The sequence below is a fragment of the Chiroxiphia lanceolata genome, chromosome 3, assembly GCF_009829145.1.
Source record: "Chiroxiphia lanceolata isolate bChiLan1 chromosome 3, bChiLan1.pri, whole genome shotgun sequence".
Taxonomy (NCBI): Eukaryota; Metazoa; Chordata; class Aves; order Passeriformes; family Pipridae; genus Chiroxiphia; species Chiroxiphia lanceolata.
In genome coordinates this window covers 51,844,450-51,865,885 of record NC_045639.1, presented here as the reverse complement: position 1 = coordinate 51,865,885, position 21,436 = coordinate 51,844,450, and the positions used below count along the sequence as shown (strand labels likewise).

General features: G+C 38.4%; 1 protein-coding gene across 16 annotated transcripts in view; it reads left to right on the top strand.

Moving 5' to 3' along the window:
* Positions 1 to 21,436, top strand: part of SYNE1 (spectrin repeat containing nuclear envelope protein 1) — a 298,629-nt gene that overhangs the window by 216,393 nt on the left and 60,800 nt on the right. For all 16 annotated transcript variants that reach the window (XM_032684535.1, XM_032684534.1, XM_032684533.1 and 13 more), the window contains 13 exons: positions 1,080 to 1,280; positions 2,512 to 2,685; positions 3,124 to 3,255; positions 4,996 to 5,192; positions 6,113 to 6,245; positions 6,642 to 6,824; positions 8,078 to 8,227; positions 10,670 to 10,846; positions 12,485 to 12,640; positions 16,574 to 16,729; positions 17,456 to 17,626; positions 19,478 to 19,611; positions 20,997 to 21,201. In XM_032684535.1, the coding sequence (XP_032540426.1) occupies positions 1,080 to 1,280; positions 2,512 to 2,685; positions 3,124 to 3,255; positions 4,996 to 5,192; positions 6,113 to 6,245; positions 6,642 to 6,824; positions 8,078 to 8,227; positions 10,670 to 10,846; positions 12,485 to 12,640; positions 16,574 to 16,729; positions 17,456 to 17,626; positions 19,478 to 19,611; positions 20,997 to 21,201 (2,169 nt within the window). The remainder of the gene's footprint in view (positions 1 to 1,079; positions 1,281 to 2,511; positions 2,686 to 3,123; positions 3,256 to 4,995; positions 5,193 to 6,112; positions 6,246 to 6,641; positions 6,825 to 8,077; positions 8,228 to 10,669; positions 10,847 to 12,484; positions 12,641 to 16,573; positions 16,730 to 17,455; positions 17,627 to 19,477; positions 19,612 to 20,996; positions 21,202 to 21,436) is intronic.

Sequence of the window (21,436 nt, the reverse complement as noted above, 5' to 3'; positions counted from 1 at the left end):
TACTCTTACCGCCTCCTGCTGGTTTGGGGGGTTGTTTTTTCTGTTTTGATTTGCTTTGCTTTTTGTTTGGTTGGTTGGTTTTGTTTGTTTTTCTGTCAGATTATGTGTCATTATGTGTCCCCTCCCCTTCATTTCAGTTTTTAGAAAAGTCTTCCTTTTGCTTTTTTTGACAGGTGTGCTTCTCACAATTTTCTCTTTAAAGCTAGGAGAGCCAGCCTGCAGTGTGAGAGTGGGCACTTTGTTATACTGCTGGATGATCATAGAGATATTTTTGTTTGTTAGTTTCTGAATGTCTTGTTTTGATCAAAAGTGTGGGCTTGTTCTCCCAGTCAGATGTATGTTCTCAGAGGACAATTCTCAAAACCAAAACAAGAAAAAAATCCTGTTTGAGTGAAGAAAAGCGTCTGTAGATTGTTTTCACTTTTATGGTCAAGGTATACAAGATGAGTAATGACATACAGGAATTGATGAGATTTTTTGTTTTCTCTTGTTTTGTAATTTGGCAGTATGAGAACACTGTGAAATACACACTGCACTTTTTCTACATAAAGTAGAAAACGTTCTATATGAAGTATATTGCTATTTTAGGCGTAGTTTGGTTTTTACAGTAAGTTGTATGGATCTTGCTTGCTACCAATAAGGTACTGGGGCAGGAGGAGGAAACATATATGACTTCAAGGTGCCTGTAGTCTGGATCCATGATGGAGTCCATCCAGTCCTTTTCATTATAAAAAGTAAAATGCACACAGCATCTGCAGTGTGCAGTAGTTGCTGGTTTTTGATGCCTTAAGCCCAATCACCCTGCTCCTTTGCTACTTATATTAAGTTTTTAGGATTCTTCTAATTTTGTTCCTGAATGCATGCAGTTGAAAGAGTTGCAGGTCTTGCTTATTTTTATTGTCTGTAAATGGTGAGCTGTTTATTTATCAGGGAAGTCAGTATATCTGCAAATCTTTTTTTGGGCTGGAAATAGATATTACTCTGCTAGTATTCACAGAGTACAGGGACAGTAAGATTGCCTCTAGGAAGACATGTAAGGTGTGAAATAGGAATCACCATTGCTACCCTTTGCCCCCCAGGATAAGTATGATGAGCTGCTGATGATCATTGGATCCAGGCAGAGTGATCTGAATCAGAATATGGCTCTTAAGAGCCAGTATGAGCGGGCTTTGCAGGACCTGGCTGACCTGGTAGAAACAGGCCAAGAAAAAATGGCTGGTGACCAGAAAATGATTGTTTCTTCTAAGGAAGAAGTTCGATTGCTGCTTGACAAACATAAGGTAAGAAACTGGGAACATATTTCAGGACTAATCATGAAGGTAAGCTTGTTGTTACAGTTTAACCCCAGCTAGCAACTAAATACCACACAACTGCTTTCTCGCTTCCCCCTTCCTTCCCTGGGGAGAAGGAGAATCAGAAAGAAAAAGTAAACCTCGTGGGTTGAGATATGAACAGTTTAATAATTGAAACAAGATACAATATAATACTAATAACACTACTACTGATAATAATAATTTTCCAAATATAATTGTAATGGAGAGAGAAATAAACACAAGAGAAATAAATGTGATGCACAATACAGTTGTTCACCACCTCCTGACCAATACCCAGCCTGTCCCCAAGCAGCAGTCAGCAGCTCCCAGACAGATCCCCTGAGTTTATATACTGAGCATGACGTTCTGTGGTATGGAATATCCCTTTGGCTAGTTCAGGTCAATTGTTCTGGCCATGCTCCCTCCCAGCTTCTCGTGCATCTCCTCCCTGACAGAGCATGGGAAACTGAGAAGTCCTTGACTGAGGGTAGGCACTACTCAGCAACAACCAAAACATCAGTGTGTCATCAACATTATTCCGATACTAAATCCAAAACACAGCTCTGTACCAACTACTAAGAAGAAAATTAACTCTACCCCAGCTGAAACCAGGACACTTGTAAAGAGCAAATTGCTAACCTTTTGTTCCTAAAGATTCAGGAGCTTTTCAGAATAGTGGGCTGGACTTTATTTTAAATTGAAGTCAATAAATTGTTCTGACAGACTGAGTTTCAAATGCTTTGTTGAAGGTGAAGCCAGGTAGATTGCATTTTCTTCCTTATTCTAGTAACAAGTTCCTAGTCTTGTCCTGTCATGCTACATAGCAATTTCATCCACCACTCAATTTATTTTCAACAGAAATTTACATTTGCTAATAGCACCCACAAATATAACAAGGATTTTCCACGTATTTTTATTAGGCAGAATTTTTTGGGCATGGTTGTCCGATTTACACTATTTTTGTTTATGGAATCAGGGTCAGGATGGAATTTGTGTGGAAAGCATGACTTACTTCTTTCCTTGAAAAGACTGTTGTCTTCTTTAAGTCACCTACTGGACTATGCGAAATGTTGTGGAGTGAAAAATTTACCTTATTCTATGCCTGTAGATACTTAATTGTAATGCTTATGTCTTAAAATGTAACAATTGCACTTTCTCTTTTTTATTCTCCCTCTACCCTCACACCCAAATTTTTCAGGAATACTTTCAAGGGTTGGAGTCTCACATGATCCTAACAGAAACACTTTTTAGAAAGATGAGTAGCTTTGCTCTCTTAAAGGAAACTCAGTCACATTCAGAGCTAATGACACAAGCTTCAGCTATATTAAAGCTGGCTCATAAACGAGGTGTGGAACTGGAATACATTCTAGAGGTGAGAATTTCTGTGATCTTTTCTGTACTGCCATTGTGATTAACCACCAGGATATACTATAATGTTGATTTCCTGTGCTCAGACAGAATTGATGGACATCGGTCCCTCTTGTCATACACACAAAGCACTGGTAGACTGTGTGCAATCTTTTCTATTTAACTGTTGTGACCTTCAGGTGACACAAGTTGTTTTCATCTAAGTTTTAAGAGCTGCTTAGCTTTAGCTAGTAAGGAGAGCATGACAGTTTTATCCATGCATTCTAACCAAAAGTTGAGCTTGTTATAGAGATGGTGTCTTATTACAGGTTCACTGGACATCTCTGTTGTTATTTCTGTACTTTCACAACCATGCAGCTATAGGATTTCAGATCAAAAATGCAAATAATAAAAATTCTAGATACTCAGATTCACCATATACATGGATAATTTGTTCTTGTAGACCTGGACGCATCTAGATGAAGATTACCAGGAACTTATCAGACAGCTGGAATCTGTTGAAGGAAACATCCCCACTGTTGGTTTGGTGGAAGAGACAGAGGACAGGCTTACAGACCGGATTACACTTTTTCAGGTTGGTGCTTTTTAGATGTTCTCTACAGAAAAGTTGGATAAAGGGGATCTCTGAAGGTCATCCAGTCCAGCCTCTCACTTGAAGCAGTACAGTTGTCATGGGCTGGAGCAGCAACAGCTTTGGAAACCTTGAAAGATGGAGATCCCACAGCTGACCAGGGGACGAATTGCAGTCCTGCACCACCACCTACTGAAAAGGTTTTCTATAATACCCAATCTGTACCTTCCACTTTTAGCTTTGTCACCATTGTCCTTTTAGTATTGTATGGCACTACTAAGGAGCATTAACCTCTGTCATCTTTTTAATTCTACTTCAAATAGTTGTAGACCTTTGTTAGACTGGCCCTTAGCCTCCTGTTTGTCAATCTAAAGCAAGTGCACTTCCCTCAGCCTCTTTGTAAAGCACATATGCTCTAGGTCCCTCAATAACTTAATAGTTCTTCGCCAGATCCTGGCTACTTCCTTCTTCCTCAACTCATTGGGCAGTGGGGTCGAAGCACAATCAGATGGACTAGATGTGGCCTCATCAGCTCCATGAAGATGAGGATAATAAAGTAACTTCATTTGGTTGTTCACTGTCTTAATATAGGCCAGTGCTGTGGCTTGCCTTATTCACAATGTCTTGGTTATAGAAGATGTCAGGTTAAATACACTAGCCATTCCCTTCCTAACCTGTACTGAGAAACAGGGTTAGTCTGCTCAAGGTGCAGAATTTGCACTTCTTGAGCCCTCTAAGGTTTCTGCTGCCTCCAGCCTCATGTTTAGTAAAGTATCTCTGGGCTATCTGCCATTTTTTGTCTCAACCACTCTTCCTAAATTACTATCATCCACAAATTTACTGTGGGAATGCTGTCTGCCATGATCCATGCTCTGAAGATGTTGTAGAGGTTTGGGATAAAATATCTACAACTTCTGGAGTACTCTTCCCTTTGCAGTCATCCGGTCAGGCATCAAGCCTTTGATCACTAGTGTTTGAGACTAGTAATGCAGATCATTTTCAATCCACATACCAGTCCATTTATCCAGCCCAATTCTCTCCACTCCTAGAGGAGAGTCCTGTGGGAAATGGTCTCAAAGGCCATACTGAAGTCAGTCTCATCCACGGAGACAATAATTTTGTCATAAAAGGCTATCAAGTTAGTGAATCCAATCTGAATATTCCTCATTACGTTTTGGTCCTTTTTGTCCTTGAAAATGGATTTCAAGAGGATGTGCTTCATGATCTTTCCAGAGAGCAAGGTGAGGCTGAACAACCTATGGTTCCTCGATTTGCCTTCCTCCCCACATGCAACAAGTAGCTTAAATATAGGTTTTCTACTGCACTCTGTTTTTTGGTCTAGTGTTCTATCTTTGTCTCCTTATATTAGACATTTTAGTTGGGGTTTGTTTTGTTCTTTTGTTTTACAGAAAAATATCTGTCAAATTTGTCTTGAAAATTGACTTGTGTACTCTGAATTTGTTGTGTATATTGTTCTTTTACCAGACAACTTTCTGTTTTTCCAATGGTATGAGGACAACTTAAGCAAACTATTGCGTATGGGGGGTGTGTGCTGTTTTGGTTTTGTTTAATGCTAGGTATTGTTTATTTTGGTTCTAGAGCTGGAGCAGAGGGAAAAAATGTGATGTGCCGTGGTGGGTGACATTAGATATGCTACAAAATGCAATAGAAGGAAATTATTATTGCAAAAGTGTGATAGCAGAGACCTGCAGAGCTATCTAACCATCTCATCTGTCATTACAGCATCTAAGGTCTAACCTGACTGAATACCAACCTAAATTATACCAAGTGCTAGATGATGGGAAGAGACTCCTTTTTTCTGTTAGCTGCTCAGATCTCGAAAGTCAGCTGAACCAACTAGGAGAACACTGGTTAAGTAACACCAGCAAGGTTACCAAGGAGCTTCACAGGCTGGAAACAATACTGAAGCACTGGACAAGGTAATGCTGATGTAATGGATAACATAAAGTTCTTCAGCTGTGCTCTTCAGGTCAAAGCCTTTTTGAACGCAGAACTATTAGATTCAACATTTTAAAGAAAGTACTTTGAGATGTGTCATAATTTGACTACTCTTCTGTTCCACAGAAGTGCTATTGTACTCTCTCATTTGTAATAAACACATAGCAGATAAGAGCTGGTGGGAGGAAATCAGAAAATACCTTATTTAGATCACTAAGTTAGATGCCCCATGTGTATATAGGTTGATGAGAAAAAGCGTATGTGCTTTGCTGTATAGCATGAGTAGGCTCAGCATGCAGGGCTTTTGTGGGTCTGTATCACTGCATATATGGGAGGGCTTTAGCTACCTTTACTAATGTTCATATGCTACTTTTGAAATGAATTTTCTAAGTGGTATGCAAGATTTGTCTATTATTCATGCATCCAGGCTTATATAGAAACACTTGTTCTGTCATGTCATTAATTGTTTGACATGTGAAACAAGATGGTTTCTGAAAAAAAAAAAATTAAGTTTCTGCTCTGACATACTTTGTGGTAAAGCTTTAGTAAGACTGAGTCTTCTAATGGAAATCAAAAATCTGTTTATGTGTGTCAGGTGGGATTACAGCTTGTCCAAAGAGATTTGTAACGTAGTTACTAGTCCTTCATTAAACTTAGTTTTTCCTAAGAGGCAAAATGAAGGCACTGTTAGAAATTGTGAGCATAATGGCTAAGAGCTTCCTGATATCATGCCTGTCTGTAAAATTAAATTATGTTTTTCTGAAATTTTATAAAGGAAAGAAAATATATTGATTTTAAATCTAGCATTTAGTATCTTCCTCTAATACATGGAGGAGAGACTTCTCAGTTGGAGGCAAGAAGTGGCAATGACTGTTTTAGTCATCTTTAAACATCTTTACAGGTATCAAAATGAATCAAATGAATTGATACAGTGGTTACAATCTGCAAAGGAGCGACTTGAGTTTTGGAGCCAGCAGTCTTTGACGGTTCCTCAGGAACTGGAAACAGTCCGAGACCACCTGAACTCCTTTTTGGTAAGTCATTCATGGACCTGGGACACCTATTTCTTTCCAATTACAAATAAACAGTTGATTAATCAGATGGTTATACTTTTTTTCATAATTGAAGTAGTGAATATGGAAGAAAAATCTGTTTTGGTAGTTAAGCTGTCCTTCAAAATACTGGTGTGTGTTCACATTAAGCCCTCCTTTGCTATATGCAATGATTGTAAATTTTGATTATTCTGAATACAGAAAATGGTTTTGTGACTGGAAACAATTTGTATTCTTACTTAGTCTGAAGTAGAGTCATTAAACACTTATAGAAAGTACATATTTTAAAGGGAAGGGATGATATTCCTTCCTGAGATAAAGCTTTAAGTACTATAAAACAGTACTTGATTATTTGCACAAAAATGATTCTGCTTACAGGAGTTTTCAAAAGAAGTGGATGCTAAATCATCACAGAAATCTTCTGTCCTGAGTACTGGGAACCAGCTTCTGAGGCTTAAGAAAGTAGATACAGCAGCATTGCGTGCGGGATTGTCCCACATTGAAACCCAGTGGACAGAGTTGCTCACACAAATCCCGGCAGTACAAGAGAAATTGCACCAGGTAAGAAAAACAGCAATGGCCTTTGATATTCCAGAAAATTCAGACAGTTGGCACTGCCTAGTTGCCTCCTTGCTCAATTTATTCATGTGAGGCATGATAGGAGCAACAAAATTTCTGTTTTATTGTGGGAAAGCTTACACTTAGTTTCAAATCCTGCCTGCCCATACTGTCTAACACCAGTTGGTGTTAATTTCAGACTTTCACGATTACATTTGTGAAATTTTAACCAAAGGACAGATGAGGGTTTTATCAATGAGCTGGTATGCTTTCTGGAAAAAGGGAGTTCATATCCCTGTGCCCTGTCAGCTTTGGATGGTGCTTTTTTCGAATTGAATAGACTAGGTTCAAGTCTGTGAAAGACAAAATAGATCTAAAAACATTTTTCGTGATTTCTGCTAGTATGTGTAGGAGCAAGAGGCTTTTGGTTGTGTAGTTTTGGAGTTTTAATGCTATAATACTGAAGTTAAAGAATTATACAGGTTGAAAAGTTGGTTTACTATTTAGTTGCTAGGAGATTATCAGTATAAGCTGTTGCTTCAGTTTATAACTTGGAATGGTCTCAGAGTTATTAATGACATTGTGATTTAGGGAGAGAGGAAGGGCAAAAAATGTTAACTGAGTCTATTATAGTAAACAAAATAATGTCATTCAGTAGTTCTCTTAATTGTCTTGCAATGCAAAATATATATGTCTACCTAAAAATGTCATAGAACACATTTCTGAGTAAATAAATGTAGGCAAGCAGTACTCTATCAGAAACTTACAGTATGTCTTCTAAGAAAGAAAAAAAAAGGTACTATTCAAAATTAGCCCATTTAGAAATCACCACACAAGAAGAGTAGTATGAAAATATTTTCCATGAGTCTGTTCATTAGTCATTTGCAAAAACAGCAAAAATGTAGTTTAAAGTTGATCAGCTACATAAGCCCTGGCACAGAATTATGGAATGAGAATGCAGAACCTTTAGGAAGTCAGAAGTAGAATCTTTGAGTTTGTCCAGTTTCTTTTTACAATGAAGAATGAAAATAAGAAGCCTTTAATATAATATTTTCTTGTTAGGCTGCAAGCAGTTATACAATATACCTCCTCATAAAACATTTCTTTTTTTTTTCTTTTTATAACTTCAGTGATATGTTAGGGATGTAAAATAACATGATAAGGGCAGGTAAAGGAAATGTACTGTGTTAATGAAAATGAAGGAGTTCTTATTCATTTTCTTCACAACATGAGTTTTAAGTCTGTTATCTCACCAGCTCCAGATGGACAAAATTCCTTCTCGCCATGCCATTACTGAAGTTATGAGCTGGATTTCCTTGATGGAAAATGTCATTCAGCAGGATGAAGAAAATATAGAAAATATAGTAGGACAGAAAGTAATTCAGGATTACATCCAGAAGTACAAGGTACTGAATATCAATGTTATTGATTTTCCTTCTGAATTATCCCCATTAAATATATACATATGTAAAATATAAGTGATTTAGTGTGGGGGGATAAACCTTACTTTGTGGTTTGGTTAGAATTGTACACAAGTTAGAATTGGTCAATATTTGATACTGTGGAAAAGGAGCGAAAATTACTTTTACTCTACTGTTTACTTATGGCAGGAATATAATTTTAATTATACCTTAATTTCCAGGAAAATCCAAAGCAATATGCACATTATTAAACCTTATTAGATCTGTCTTTCATCCAAAAATCACAAAGCACTTTGCAAATTATATAAGTTGTTGTATGAATTCTGTGCATAACATCATCTTCTCCTCAAAGTGTAGCCAGTTCTTGAGTAAAAGGTGTCCAGTTGTTTACAGATCAAAATAATTTTTATCAGTTTCTGAAGCAAAAATGGAAGATGCTGCACTTTGAGATAATTGTTGAGGAGTATATATATAACACAATTACACTTTTTTAACTAGATTAGTAACACTCTTAGAATAGATCTGCACACAGTGAATTTCTTCTCGAGGTCAGATTGGTTTCAATAGTCTCCTGAAAAATTGCTCTACTTCTTGGTCATTTATCTTCTTTTTATATTAGAATGTTTTCCAGCTTATCTGGTTTTGTATTAAAAAAATTGAGACTAGATCATAAAATCATAGAATGGTTAGGATTGGAAGGGGCCTTAGAGATCATCTAGTTCCAAGCCCCACATCAATGAGCAAGGATGCCACCTGCTAAATCAGGTTACCCAGAGCCCCATCCCACCTAGCCTTGAACATTTCCATGAATGGGACATCCACAACTTTTCTGGGCTACCTGTTCCTGTGCCCCACCACACTCTTGAATAAAGAACTCCTTCCTAACATTTAATTTAAATCTCTCCTCTCTTAGTTTGAAATTATTCCTCCTTGTCCTATCACTATCTGCCCATGTAAAAAGTCACTCTCCCTCTTTTTTATAAGCCTTTTTAGGTACTGGGAGGTTGTAATGAGGTCTCTCCAGACCCTTTTCTTCTCCAGGCTGAACCACCACTCCTCTTATCCTGTGTTAGGAGGTGTGCTGCAGCCCTATCATCAGCTTAGTGGCACTCCTCTGGACCAACAGGTCCACATCTTTCTTGTGCCAAGGTCCCCAGAATGGATGCAACACTCCAGGTGTGGTCTCATGAGAGCAGAGGGGGAAAATCACCTCCCTCTAACTGCTGGCCACTCCTCTTCAGATACAGCCCAGGATGTGGTTGGCCTTCTGGGCTGTGAGCATACACTGTTGGCTCATATCCAGCTTTTCATCCATGAGAACCCCCAAAACCTTCTCCGCAGGGCTGCTCTCAATGAGTTCGTCTCCCCAGTCTGTACTCATGCCTGGGATTTTCCTGACCCAGATGCAGCACCTTGCACTTGAACTTGTTGAACTTCATGGAGTTCTCATGGGTCAGTTTCTCAAGTTTGTCCAGGTCCCCCTTCAGTTATGTCAACTGCACCACTCAGCTTCGTGTTGTGTGGAAACTTGCTGGGGATGTACTTGTTCTCACTGTCTGTGTCATTGATAAAGATATTAAAGAACACTGGTCCTAAGACAGAGCCCTGAGGGACATCACTCATCACTGGCTTCTACCTGGACATAGAGCCATTGACCACAGCTCTCTGGCTGCATCCATCCGGCTAATTCCTTATCCACTGAATAGTCCACCCTTCAAACCCATGTCTCTCCAATTTGGAGATAAGGATGTCATGTGGAACTGTGTAGAAAGCCTCACAGAAGTCTAGGTAGATGACATCAGTCATTCTTCTCTTGTTGACTGGTGCAGTCACTCCACAGAAGACCACCAGATTGACCAGGCACAATTTCCTCTTAGTAAAGTTGTTCTGGCTATCTTGCATATACCTCCTTGTCTTATATGTGCCTTAACATTGCTCCCATGAGGATCTACTCCATGATCTTCCCAGACACAGAAGTGAGGCTAACTGGTCTGTAGTTCCCCAGGTCTTTCTTTCTTCTCTTTGTAATAGGACCAATGTTCCCTTTTTCCAAGCAACAGAGACTTTGCCTGACCACCATGACTTTTCAAATATGCTGGAAAGTGACTCGGCAACAGCATTAGTCAGCTCCCTGAGGATCCTGGGATGCATCTCACCAAGTCCCATAGACTTAAACCTATTCAGCTTCATCAAGTGATCCTGAACCTGCTCTTCACTTACAGTGGGAGGGATTTTGTTTCTAATTTCTAATAGTCAATTGCTAAAAAACCTTTTAGTTAAATTGTGATAAAGTTGTAATTTGTGAAAATTTTTCCTCTGAATTGTGATAAAGTTGTAATTTGTGAAAATTTTTCCTCTGTTTTGAAGGGAGGTAAGAAATTATGGTACTAATGTGCTGGGATTTCTTTTTCACTTCTTTTCTTCTAGGGTTTCAAGATAGATTTAAATTGCAAACAGTTGACTGTCGACTTTGTGAACCAATCAGTGCTACAAATCAGCAGCCAGGATGTTGAAAGTAAACGCAGCGACAAAACTGATTTTGCAGAGCAGCTCGGAGCCATGAACAGACGTTGGCAGATCCTTCAAGGCCTGATAACAGAAAAGGTAAAGAAAAAAATCTAGCTGCTTGGGAGCGAACTTTCAAAATACATAGAACTATAAGACTGTAGTGGTAGGAAGCCGCTGCAGGTCATCTAGTTCATTCTTCTGCTCTAACAGAGCTTGTTTTAAAGTTAGAGGAGATTGCACAGGGACTTCATTATCTGAGTTTTGAAAATCTCCAAGGAGAGATTCCACAGCTTCTCTGGGCACCTTGTTCATGCTTAACCTCTGATGGGGGATGAGTTTTTGTCTTGTTCTCAATCAGAATTTCCCATGTTGCAACTTGTGACTGTTATCTCTTCTCCTTTTACTGCATATCTCCAATAATTGCCTCCATCCTCGCTATACCTCTCTATACGAGTGAACAGTACAGTGAGGTGATTCCTTTGCCTTCTTTTCCCTAGGCTGAATGAAGCCAGCCTCTCCTTGTACGTCTTGTGCTCCAGTCCCCTAACAACCTGAGTGGCCATACACAACTTCTTTAAATCTCTCCCTGCACTGACGGTTCCAAAATTGGTTGTAAATGTTAAGGAGAAGGAAAGAATCACTGATCTTGACCTGCTGGGTGCACTCTCAGTAATCTAACCCAGGATACAGTTGGCCTTCTTCAACACAAATGCACACAGCTGATTTACTGTGTTCAAGTTCTTGCTCATCATAGTCCCAGGTCCTTTTCTTCTGTCCAGCCTGCTGCCAGCCTGTGTTCCATGAGGTTATTTTGTCCCAGGTGCAGGACTTTACATTTGTCTTTGCTGAATTTCATGAGGCTTGGTGGACCTGTTCTTCCATCTTGCTGAGGTTTCTCTGAATGGCAGCCCTACTCTCCAGCATATCAGCTACTTTTCCCAAATCATTGCCATCTGTGAATGTGCTGAAAGCACAGGTTATCGTGCCATGCAGTTTATTGAGGAAGTTATTAAATAGTATGAACCACAGGACTGAGCCTGAAGATACATCTTGTAAATGACTGCCAGGTAGATGTTGAAATGTTTACCATGAACCTTTAAACCTGATGACTCTGGTCATGTCATTCACTTGTAGACCTCCCGTCTAGCCCATGTCTCCTCAGTTTTGCTACCATATGAGATACTGTATCAAAAGCCTTGCTTTTAAAAGCCAAGGTTAATAGTGTCTACTACTCTTCATTTGTCCACAGTGTCAATCATATCATCATAGCAGAGGCATTCAGTTGGGTCAGGCACAATTTACCCATGATAAGACCATGCTTTTTCCTTCTCCTTGTTCTTTGTGCCTGTGGAAATGACATCTGGCGAGATTTGCAGTATATAATTTTTCCAGCCACTAGCTACTTTCTGCAACCATCACAACCTTTTAAAGGTGATAGACAGCACCCTTGAAAAAAACATTGACAACCTTGAATGTGTCCTACCTGGTTCTGTGGACTTTTATATGTCCAGATTACTTAGGTAGTCCCTAATTCTTTCCTCCTCTATCATGACTAGTGTCTCTATGCCAAAATTTGTTGATTGGCGAAGATCTGGGAAGCATATACTTTTTTAAATTCTGAAAGCATTCAATTCCAAGAAGGCACTGGTTAGCATTGGTCTTTACAGATTTATTTAATTGACACAACAATAAAGATAATTGTATGACAAAATATATACCCAATTTTCTTTGCAGATCCAGCTGTTGGAAAACCTGCAGGAATCCTGGACAGAATTTGAAAATAATGTGCAATGCCTAAAAACTTGGTTTGAAACTCAAGAGAAGAAGCTGAAACAGCAACAAAAAATTGGTGACCAGGCTTCAGTACAGAATGCTTTGAAAGACTGTCAGGTAATTTTCCCTTATAAATAGCAATGTTCTCTTTCCAAGAGTTAGAAACAACCCTTTATCTGTGTGAAATTTTCATATTAGCGAAGTCAGTGACTGAACTCCTCTTTATTTCAGCAAGGGAGAGACTTCATTCCTAAAGTGCAAGCGATAAAAGAGGAGAAAGGAACAATAATATCCCACAGATGTTTAAAACCAACAAAAGTCATTAAGTCATTATTCTTTTTGCATTGGACATTTCAAAATATACCAGGTGCACTGAACTAGAAGACTGTCAAAGGAATATGTTGCCATTTCTGTTTAACCAGTCTTATGGAACTTGATGTCATGAGCACTATGCTTGAATGTCCTTGAAACTTGTTTTTTCTGCCTTATCACTGTCTTTCCTCCACCCCCGCCTTTTTCCATTCTTTTTCTGCCTGGTATGTTCCACCTGACTATTCAAAGAAAAATGCTAGAATCTAAGGAAGCTTTATTCTTTCGTTCAGAATGTGTTGGGAATCTTTCTCTTTTATTTTCCCCTCAAATATTTAACTATCCAGAAAAGGAAAGAGAATCATGATTACGATGGGCAAAGATGGGATGAGGCAAAGTGTAGCTATACATAAGGCACATAAGTTCAAAACCACCTCAGTTTTTTACATGAAATTCATACAGGGACAACATAGCAGTGAACAGGGTATCACAGTTGTCTCTGAATATCTTACTCAGAATAACATATATTTAATAGTAAGAAGCTTGCTTCTGGAGCTGTCAGGCTAGAGTTAAAGCTAAGAAGTGTATAGGCAAAATGAATACTTTTGAATTTATAGACAAGGCCTCTCCATAGTATCAGGCGTCACATAATTTTTGTTCAAAAGTATTTTTTTCTACCAGACACCAAATAATAAATTTTACACTGGATCAAATGTGTAATTAAAATTCTGCCAGGACAACCATATGCCCAAAATCTTGGTGTTCTCATCCCCTTAAAAGGGAGTAGGAAGCATGTTTATCTTGGTGTGGCTGTCTTTCATGCATGTATTTAATTAATGGGACAAATATAATCTAGCATTTAGCTCTTCACAAACAGAAGAGCTGGAAATTTATTAAAATTTAATTTATAAAAGAATTCTATATTCACCAATATATTAAGCCCGTCTTTGTTTCTGTAAAGGCAAATAAGTGGTTAGACCAGGTATGTCAGAGGTCAATTTTTTTTTTTGTGAAATTCTTGACTTAAGTTTTCTAACTGGTTGGATTGCTTAGGTTCAGTTCATGTATCTTTATGTTTTCAGCACAATTAGCCCATACAACTGATGGAAGGGTAATTTAGCACAGCCTGACATAATCAGCAGTTTGTGCTTGGCTGGAGTTCAAAGCTGAATCTGATTTATCACCTTTTAGGTTGCTTTTGGTCAGGGAAGTTAGCAAATACACTTGGGGAGTTAGTTATGAATGGCAAGACTTTGATCAGCAGACAAACACATTAAGAAAGAACTGTGTCAGACACTCCCAAATATCTAGTTCAACTAGTACAAAAGCTACAGTTTATTTATTAACCAATGTTGGCTACTGCTTAGGGTCATAATAAGTGAAGTCAACCATTTTTCCCCATCACAGCTTAGAAACAATAATGCAACTTTAATTTGATTATGAGTTTTAAATGATGAATAAGGAAGCCCTTTTCAAAGAGAACCAGAAATGTTTTCTGTTCTTGGTGTTTGAAACTTTTACCTGGCTTACATTCTGAATTTTGGAGCAACCTTGTACAAACTTAAATGCTTTTTTTTACTCCAAAAATTTACGTCTTGAAAAGTCAGATTTGTTATGTGCAACTTAGAAGAGTTTGCCTTGTTGTCAGCTGGTTAAAAAAAAGATGTGTTACTCTGGCTGTAGTCTGGAACAAGGTCATGGCTAGATGTTTGAAGAAATGTAAAATAATACAAAAGAAAAGTCTAAAAATAAACAGTGAAGCAAAAATGCTCTCACACGTATGTGTATAGACAAAAGTGTGTTGTATCTGTACAGGGATAAATTCTGTAATGGCAAGCGTTTGCAAGACTAGGCAGAATTTTCCTTCAAATACTACCCCAACTATCTAAAATGTAAAGTCTGTTATGGCAATGTTTCACTTGTTTTCAGGATTCATAGGGAGAGAAATTTATTTCGGTTTACCCAGAGTTTTGTTGCATTCTTTTCTTTCCATGGTGACCCATCTCTCTCAGTAATAAGAGGCTTGCAGAAAATGACAATATAACCTGAGATCATGACATACTAGTTAATCTGGGGGTAACACAAAATTGCTGTCACCTCACACGCTGCTTTCTATATCATACTGACAGGTAAACACAAATTTGTGCTGGCCTGAAGCCTCCAAGCCATAATTCCCCACTCTGCTCAAACTAGGTGTTTATGCTACCTGAAGCTGCAGAGCTTCTGAGTACTGCAGAACTTTCTTGGATCTCCCTGCACCATGCTATGAAATTATATAGGTAGTTTCCTGGCTAGGAGTGAGCTCATGGGAACGTGCTATATGACTTACAGTTGCTTATCGAGTCTTCTTGTCCTTCACTTTCTAGCTTCATTCTCATGGTATTAAGGCATGAGCAAAATGCTATCAAGCTCATTAATGCTTCTCAATAACAAGCAGCCTTGAGGAAGAAAATTCCTGCAGTGTGTTGCTTGTTATTGTTGGCTGGACTCCAGTGAACTTGTCATCTAGAAAAAGGGAAAGGCTTGCTGTCTTCAAGCAAGAGGCTTTACCGGGCCCCGTCAAAGGAATAAAGACTTCACTTCATGTGAGGAATCATGGCAAATTGACATCTTTCACTAGGAAGTCATTTTGTCATTTTCCTTGGGTGACAAAATTAGTTTTTTTCCAGAGGCTTGAGTCAGCTTTGGACTAATTAAAAGACCCTCTCAATGTTCTAGGACAAATTAAAACACACAGCATTTTTCCTTCTACCAAGTGATTTCCCAAAGAGGCCAAAGTCTGCTCTTCTGAAATCCATGGTAGTGAGCTTACTGTGTACCCTCCTTGCCACTCCAGTGATATTGAATTCCACCATTTCATGGTCACTGCAGCCCAGGCTGCTCTTGAGCTTAACATTCCCCGTCTTCTCACCTCCATAATGGTGAGACCAAGGTACAGCTTAGCCTCTGTTTTCACTGGCTCCTCTACCACTTGGAGAAGGAAATTATCATCAGTGCTTTCCAGGAACATTCTGGATTGCTTATGCCCTCCTGTGTTGTCCCTCCAACAGATATCGGGGTGGTTGAAGTCCCTCAAGGAGGACCAGGGCTTGTTGGTGTGGGGCTGCTCCTGTCTGTTAAAAGAGGTTCTCATCTGCTTGATCTCCCTGGTTAGGTGGCCTGTAGCAGACCACCACTATAATATCACCTGTCCCTGTTCTTCCTTTAATCCTGACGCATAAGTTCTTGGTCAGCTCCTCATACATCTGTGGGCAGAGCTCCGTGCACTTCAGCTGGTCACTGATATGAAAAAGAAACACCTGCTCCTTGCCTTCACTGTTTGTCCTTCCTGAACAGCCTATACTTCTATGAGTGGATTCCAAGACTCCACTCAAAGAAGCCATCCCATCATCTCTCAATGACAATAGCCCTGAGTGTGTTTGCCTAGAGGTGATTAAGTTGGGCCCTGCTGTCCTATTTTTAATGAGTTTGTACACTTATATGAGAGCAGAAGATTATACAAAACTTTTTTGTAGAGGACATGCTTCTATTTAACAGCAAGCTATTAGGCTTTGAAGGGAACATAAAATATTCAGTGGAATTGCTGATGAGTTATGAGGCCCTTGAGAATAAAAAGCCAAAATATGCAAACATGACTCCTATTTTTTAAACTAAGGAGCTTATGGGCTTCTTTTCTATATCAAGGTGTTATTTAGCCAATTAAACAAGCAAACATACTAAGATACCTTTTTTTTTTTTCAGGAATTAGAGGAATCAATAAGAACAAAGGAAAAAGAAGTGGAAAATATAGAACGGAGTGGTCTTTCTTTGGTACAGAACAAGAAAGAAGAAGTCTCTTCTGCTGTTATGAATACACTGCAAGAAATTAACCATTCCTGGGCCAATTTGGATCACATGGTAAAAGAATCATCAAGGGACAAATTATAGCTCCAGGAATAAGGCCTGGAGGAAGAATTAGCAGTTGTAGCTAGTTGATTTCTTCTGTGTTGTAGGGGAGGAGATTCTGAATTGTGTCCCTATTCCCATCATTCCCCAAGTTTGTGTGTGACTCCACATAAGATGGGTATAATATTTCGTGTTTCGAGGATGCTTTTAATTTTTGTAATTGAAACTTTTTAGATGTTTCCTGATATTTAGTGTAAAAGTACCAATTATCTGTAAGGAACTACCTTTTCAAGCCCACAGGTCTCACTGAATAAGGAAGAGATCAGCATTAGTTGTCAACATCCAAAGTTTGATCAACATCAGTCTGCCTTCTCATGAGGAATATAGTCTTGGTGCTAGCTCTCTGCTGACTTCCATAGACTGATTTGCCTGTCTTAGGGATGTGTGTTTCATAGTCTTTAGCAATTCCCCTTGATCCTGCTTTGAACCAAAGTGAAATGAATTTTGATATCTTCTCAGTCCCTGCCATCCAACCTTTATAAAATCAACAGAACTTTATGCTTTACCCAGTGTAAGCCCCACTGACGGTTGTGCAAAATCTTCATTCTCAATAGGTTTAAGATCAGAAATGTAGAACAAGAAGCACGTGAGATCAAAAGGAAGAAAATAATCTTAACAAATTCCAAATATCTTGAATGCTTTTCATTTACTTTTGTTTTTATTCGTCCCTCCTCCTAGGTTAGCCAACTGAAGATATTGTTGCAATCTGTTCTTGATCAGTGGAGCATTTACAGAGTGGCTTATGAAGAACTGAATAGTTACCTGACAGAAGCCAGATATTCTTTGTCCCGTTTTTATCTTCTTACTGGTTCTTTGGAAGCTGTGAAAGTCCAGGTTGATAACCTTCAGGTAAGAAGAATTAATTTTGTCTGAAATGACATGGATGCAGATAACTATACATTTTGGTTCATGAGAAGTGGAAGTATAGACGCACTGGCACATTAAAATCCCATGATGTTAAGAGAACACATTACAAAACAGCCACTGCATTTATCATTTTGGAGAAAAATAAAGTTGGGATGGTTGTTTATTTTTTAGATTTTTGATGCTGTTCTTTATAATTTTGAGCCATACCATCAAATTATTAAAATTTTTTAGATCATACTAATGACCATTAAGACTAAAGTTTCTGATGCTACTTCATCAGGCTTCTGAGCTACAGGAGCATGTTGAGATCACGTTTTTAACTTGCCCTTCAACACTACAGTAGATTGATGATCAATGAAAATATTGTTCCAAAAGCTGAGATACTCACATGTTCAAATAATTTACCCCTGTAAGAAAAGCATAAAATACAAGGAAATTCCTATTATAAAATTATAAATTAATATTAATGGCAATAAACTAATTAAATATTCAAATTTTTGTTCTATTAAATAGAAAAACCTTTTATTTCAGAGAAAGTTGTCATCTTTAAAATAAAAAAAAAATTGTACAAACTTTTTCAGATGACTAAAGTAGAAGAAATTATGTTCTTAGCGTATTCTGTTCTTCCATTTAGTATTTACCCTCAAATTTACATTTACAGTATAATTTAAATATTTGTGTGATTTGAAGTCCACACATATGTAAATTCTCTAAGCATGAACAGCACTTTTCAAATGAAGATTTAAAGAGAATCCAATAGTGGACTTTACAGCCAGTCTTCTAGATTTTAATTTTTTGCGTGTTAGAGAGGAGTCAGTAAAACGATAGGTACAGAAAATTACTTTTTTTGCTATTTAAGATTTTGACTAAACTTGAGCTGAGATTTACTGGGCTGTACGAACTGTAATAATATGCATAAAAATATTTAATGTTAAAAAAAGAGCATTTTCACAGAGTCAGAGAATAGGTAAGTTTGGAAGGGGCTACAGTGGGTCCCCCGGTCCAACCTCCCTGCTCAGGCAGGGTCATCTAGATCACATGGCACAGGATCGTGTCCTTGAATATCTCCAGTGAGGGAGATTCCACAACCTCTGTGGGCAACCTGTTCTAGTGCATGGTCACCCACATAGTAAAGAAGTTCTTCTTCATGTTCAGGTGGAACTTCCTGTGCATCAGTTTCTGTCCATTGCCTTGTCCTATTGCTCAGCACCACCAAGAATAGCCTGGCTCCATCCTCTTGGCACCCCACCTTTAGATATACATATTGATGAGGTCCCCTCTTAGTCATCTCTTCTCGAGGCTTAACAGGCCCAACTCCTTTAGCCTTTCCTCATAGGAGAGGTGCTCCAGTCCCACAGTCATACTTGTTGCCCTCCACTGGACAAGACACACTTCCCTGACAGACATGCTTTAGAATGATAACTGAAAGAGCGAGAAGCTTTTTTTTATGTTGTTATTTTTTTCATCTTGTTCTAAACAGGAAAATGTTATTTAATTAATTTTCTTATATCTGTTAGTTTTTATTTCTGAATCAGTTCATGGACTTAGTCATTCTATACAAAAGTACTTGATTAGAATAATTTCTTTTAAAAGATCTTTACATTTTGCAAAAATACAGGGTTAAAACTTTTTTATACATTTGATATAAAATCAAATTAATCTAACTACAATCTTTATATTAAACAACCTTTTATTTATATGAAACACATGAAATCAACTTTTGCATTCATAATCTGTATGAGGCAATTGATACACACTATTTTGAAATGTTTCTACATCACAGAATTTTAATACCTCATGGTTTGGTTTGGTTTTGTTATTATTCTGCTTTAGAGCCTACAAGATGAATTGGAAAAACAAGAAAATAGCTTGCAGAAGTTTGGTTCTGTGACCAACGAATTGTTGAAAGAATGTCAACCACCAGTGACTGAAACACTTACCAACACTTTGAAAGAAGTGAATATGAGGTAGAAAATGTCTGTGTGTTAAACTTTAATTTCAGTAGCAAATCTATTTATCCATTGACCCAGTTTTCCATAATTTTTATTTCTGTTATATTTTATTATTTTATTTTTGGGGGGGCTTGAGGGGCTTTTTGGAACAGGCAGGACTGGAGTAGGACTCTTATTTACTTATTTTATATTAAATGGAACATTATCCTCTCCAGCTAAGCACTTGGACATTACTGTCAGTAGTTTTGCTTCATGCATGACTGCTAAACAAGATTTATAAATACGATGCTGGAAAATAATACTGCACTTAAAATTTGAAAATTGTGTCTGAAAATGTTGTTTGCAATGCATGCATCAGGTTCCCCAGATTTTAGGTTGCTATTTGTAGTTGTAGGAAGGGCATGATAGGCAAGAATGTCTAAGCTCCTCACCAGTACCTTGGCAAACAGCTTCCCCAACTTTGAATTCAGGCAAGAATCAGTGTAAGGGTTTACTCAGAGAAGCTACAGAAAGGGAGGATCCAAAAGAAAAAACTGGTTTGGTGGAAAGCTCAGGGTTTTTTCGAAGACAGAATCATGCCAAAATTATTTTAATCTCTGTTCTGTTCTGTTCTAGAATCTGGAAGTGGAGAGAGGGATTATTCACCCCATTTCAAAAAAGATACTGTAGGAATTAACATTTTCAGTGATGACTGATGAAGTTTTTGCTTTAAAAACTTTGGTTTTGATCATGTAAAGATAATTGAAAAATATTCTGATTTTCTTTAGTAAGGAAACAATGAGACAGTTTGATAAATACCAGCATATTTGAGAAAGTATGTGTTTCTGGTTGTCATTAAAGCTAAAAATTCAAAGGGGAATTAGATGTTTAATTGGATAATAAAGATACAAAGATTTTTAATATGTCTGGGAGTATTTTACGAGCAAGTTCTAGGGAGCTTTATGACTTTAAATTTTCTGTCAGCGTTTGGGTGGAAATTGCAGCAGCGTAAATGGTTCCTTGTTTACACCTCTTCTGAGCCTCTTAGGCCCTTGCAGGAATCTGGTACTGGCAGTGCATGGTTGGGCATAGGTGCTCCGTGCAGTGAACCGAAGTGTACTGCATGGAAATAGGAGGAGGTTCTCTTCAAAGACTGCAGCTCTGACCTCAAGCATTAATAGATGTACCACAGATGTGGTACCACAGGAGCCAAATGTACCATAGATCAGACCCACTGTGACAAATCAGAACAGACTGTCAACATATTTCTTGGTTGTTTTTTTTCACTGAATGTCTGGATCTTGATTGTTACCAAATTTCTCAAAAGCCAAGAGACCATGGGAAACAGCAGAGAGGAAGAGGGACAGGGATAGTTGTTGTGGAGTCCCAAGCTTCGATCATTCATCCAGTCTCTTCACCAGGTGGAACAACCTTCTGCAGGAGACTGCAGAGCGACTGCGTGCCAGCAGAGCCCTCCTTCAGCTGTGGCAGAGGTACAAGGACTGTTACCAGCAGTGCTCTTCCGCAGTCCGTCAGCGAGAAGACCAGACCAATGAACTCCTGAAGACTGCAACCAGCAAAGACATCACTGATGATGAAGTTACCACTTGGATTCAGGACTGCAATGTATGTTCAGTTAAGCTTTGAAGTTTTTCTCAGCTCTGGGCTAAAAAAATCTTGAGAGGTTCTCTATTACTAAACTCTATTCTTGATGTTTTGGAAACGTGCATTACAAACATATTTCACTTTATTGATGCATCTCAGGCACAAGAGAGACAGCTTTAAATCTGCTACCCAAATCTCATGAGTTTCTCTGACTTTTGATCCCTCCATTAGTTGTTGTGGTGTTTCAGAAGCTTGT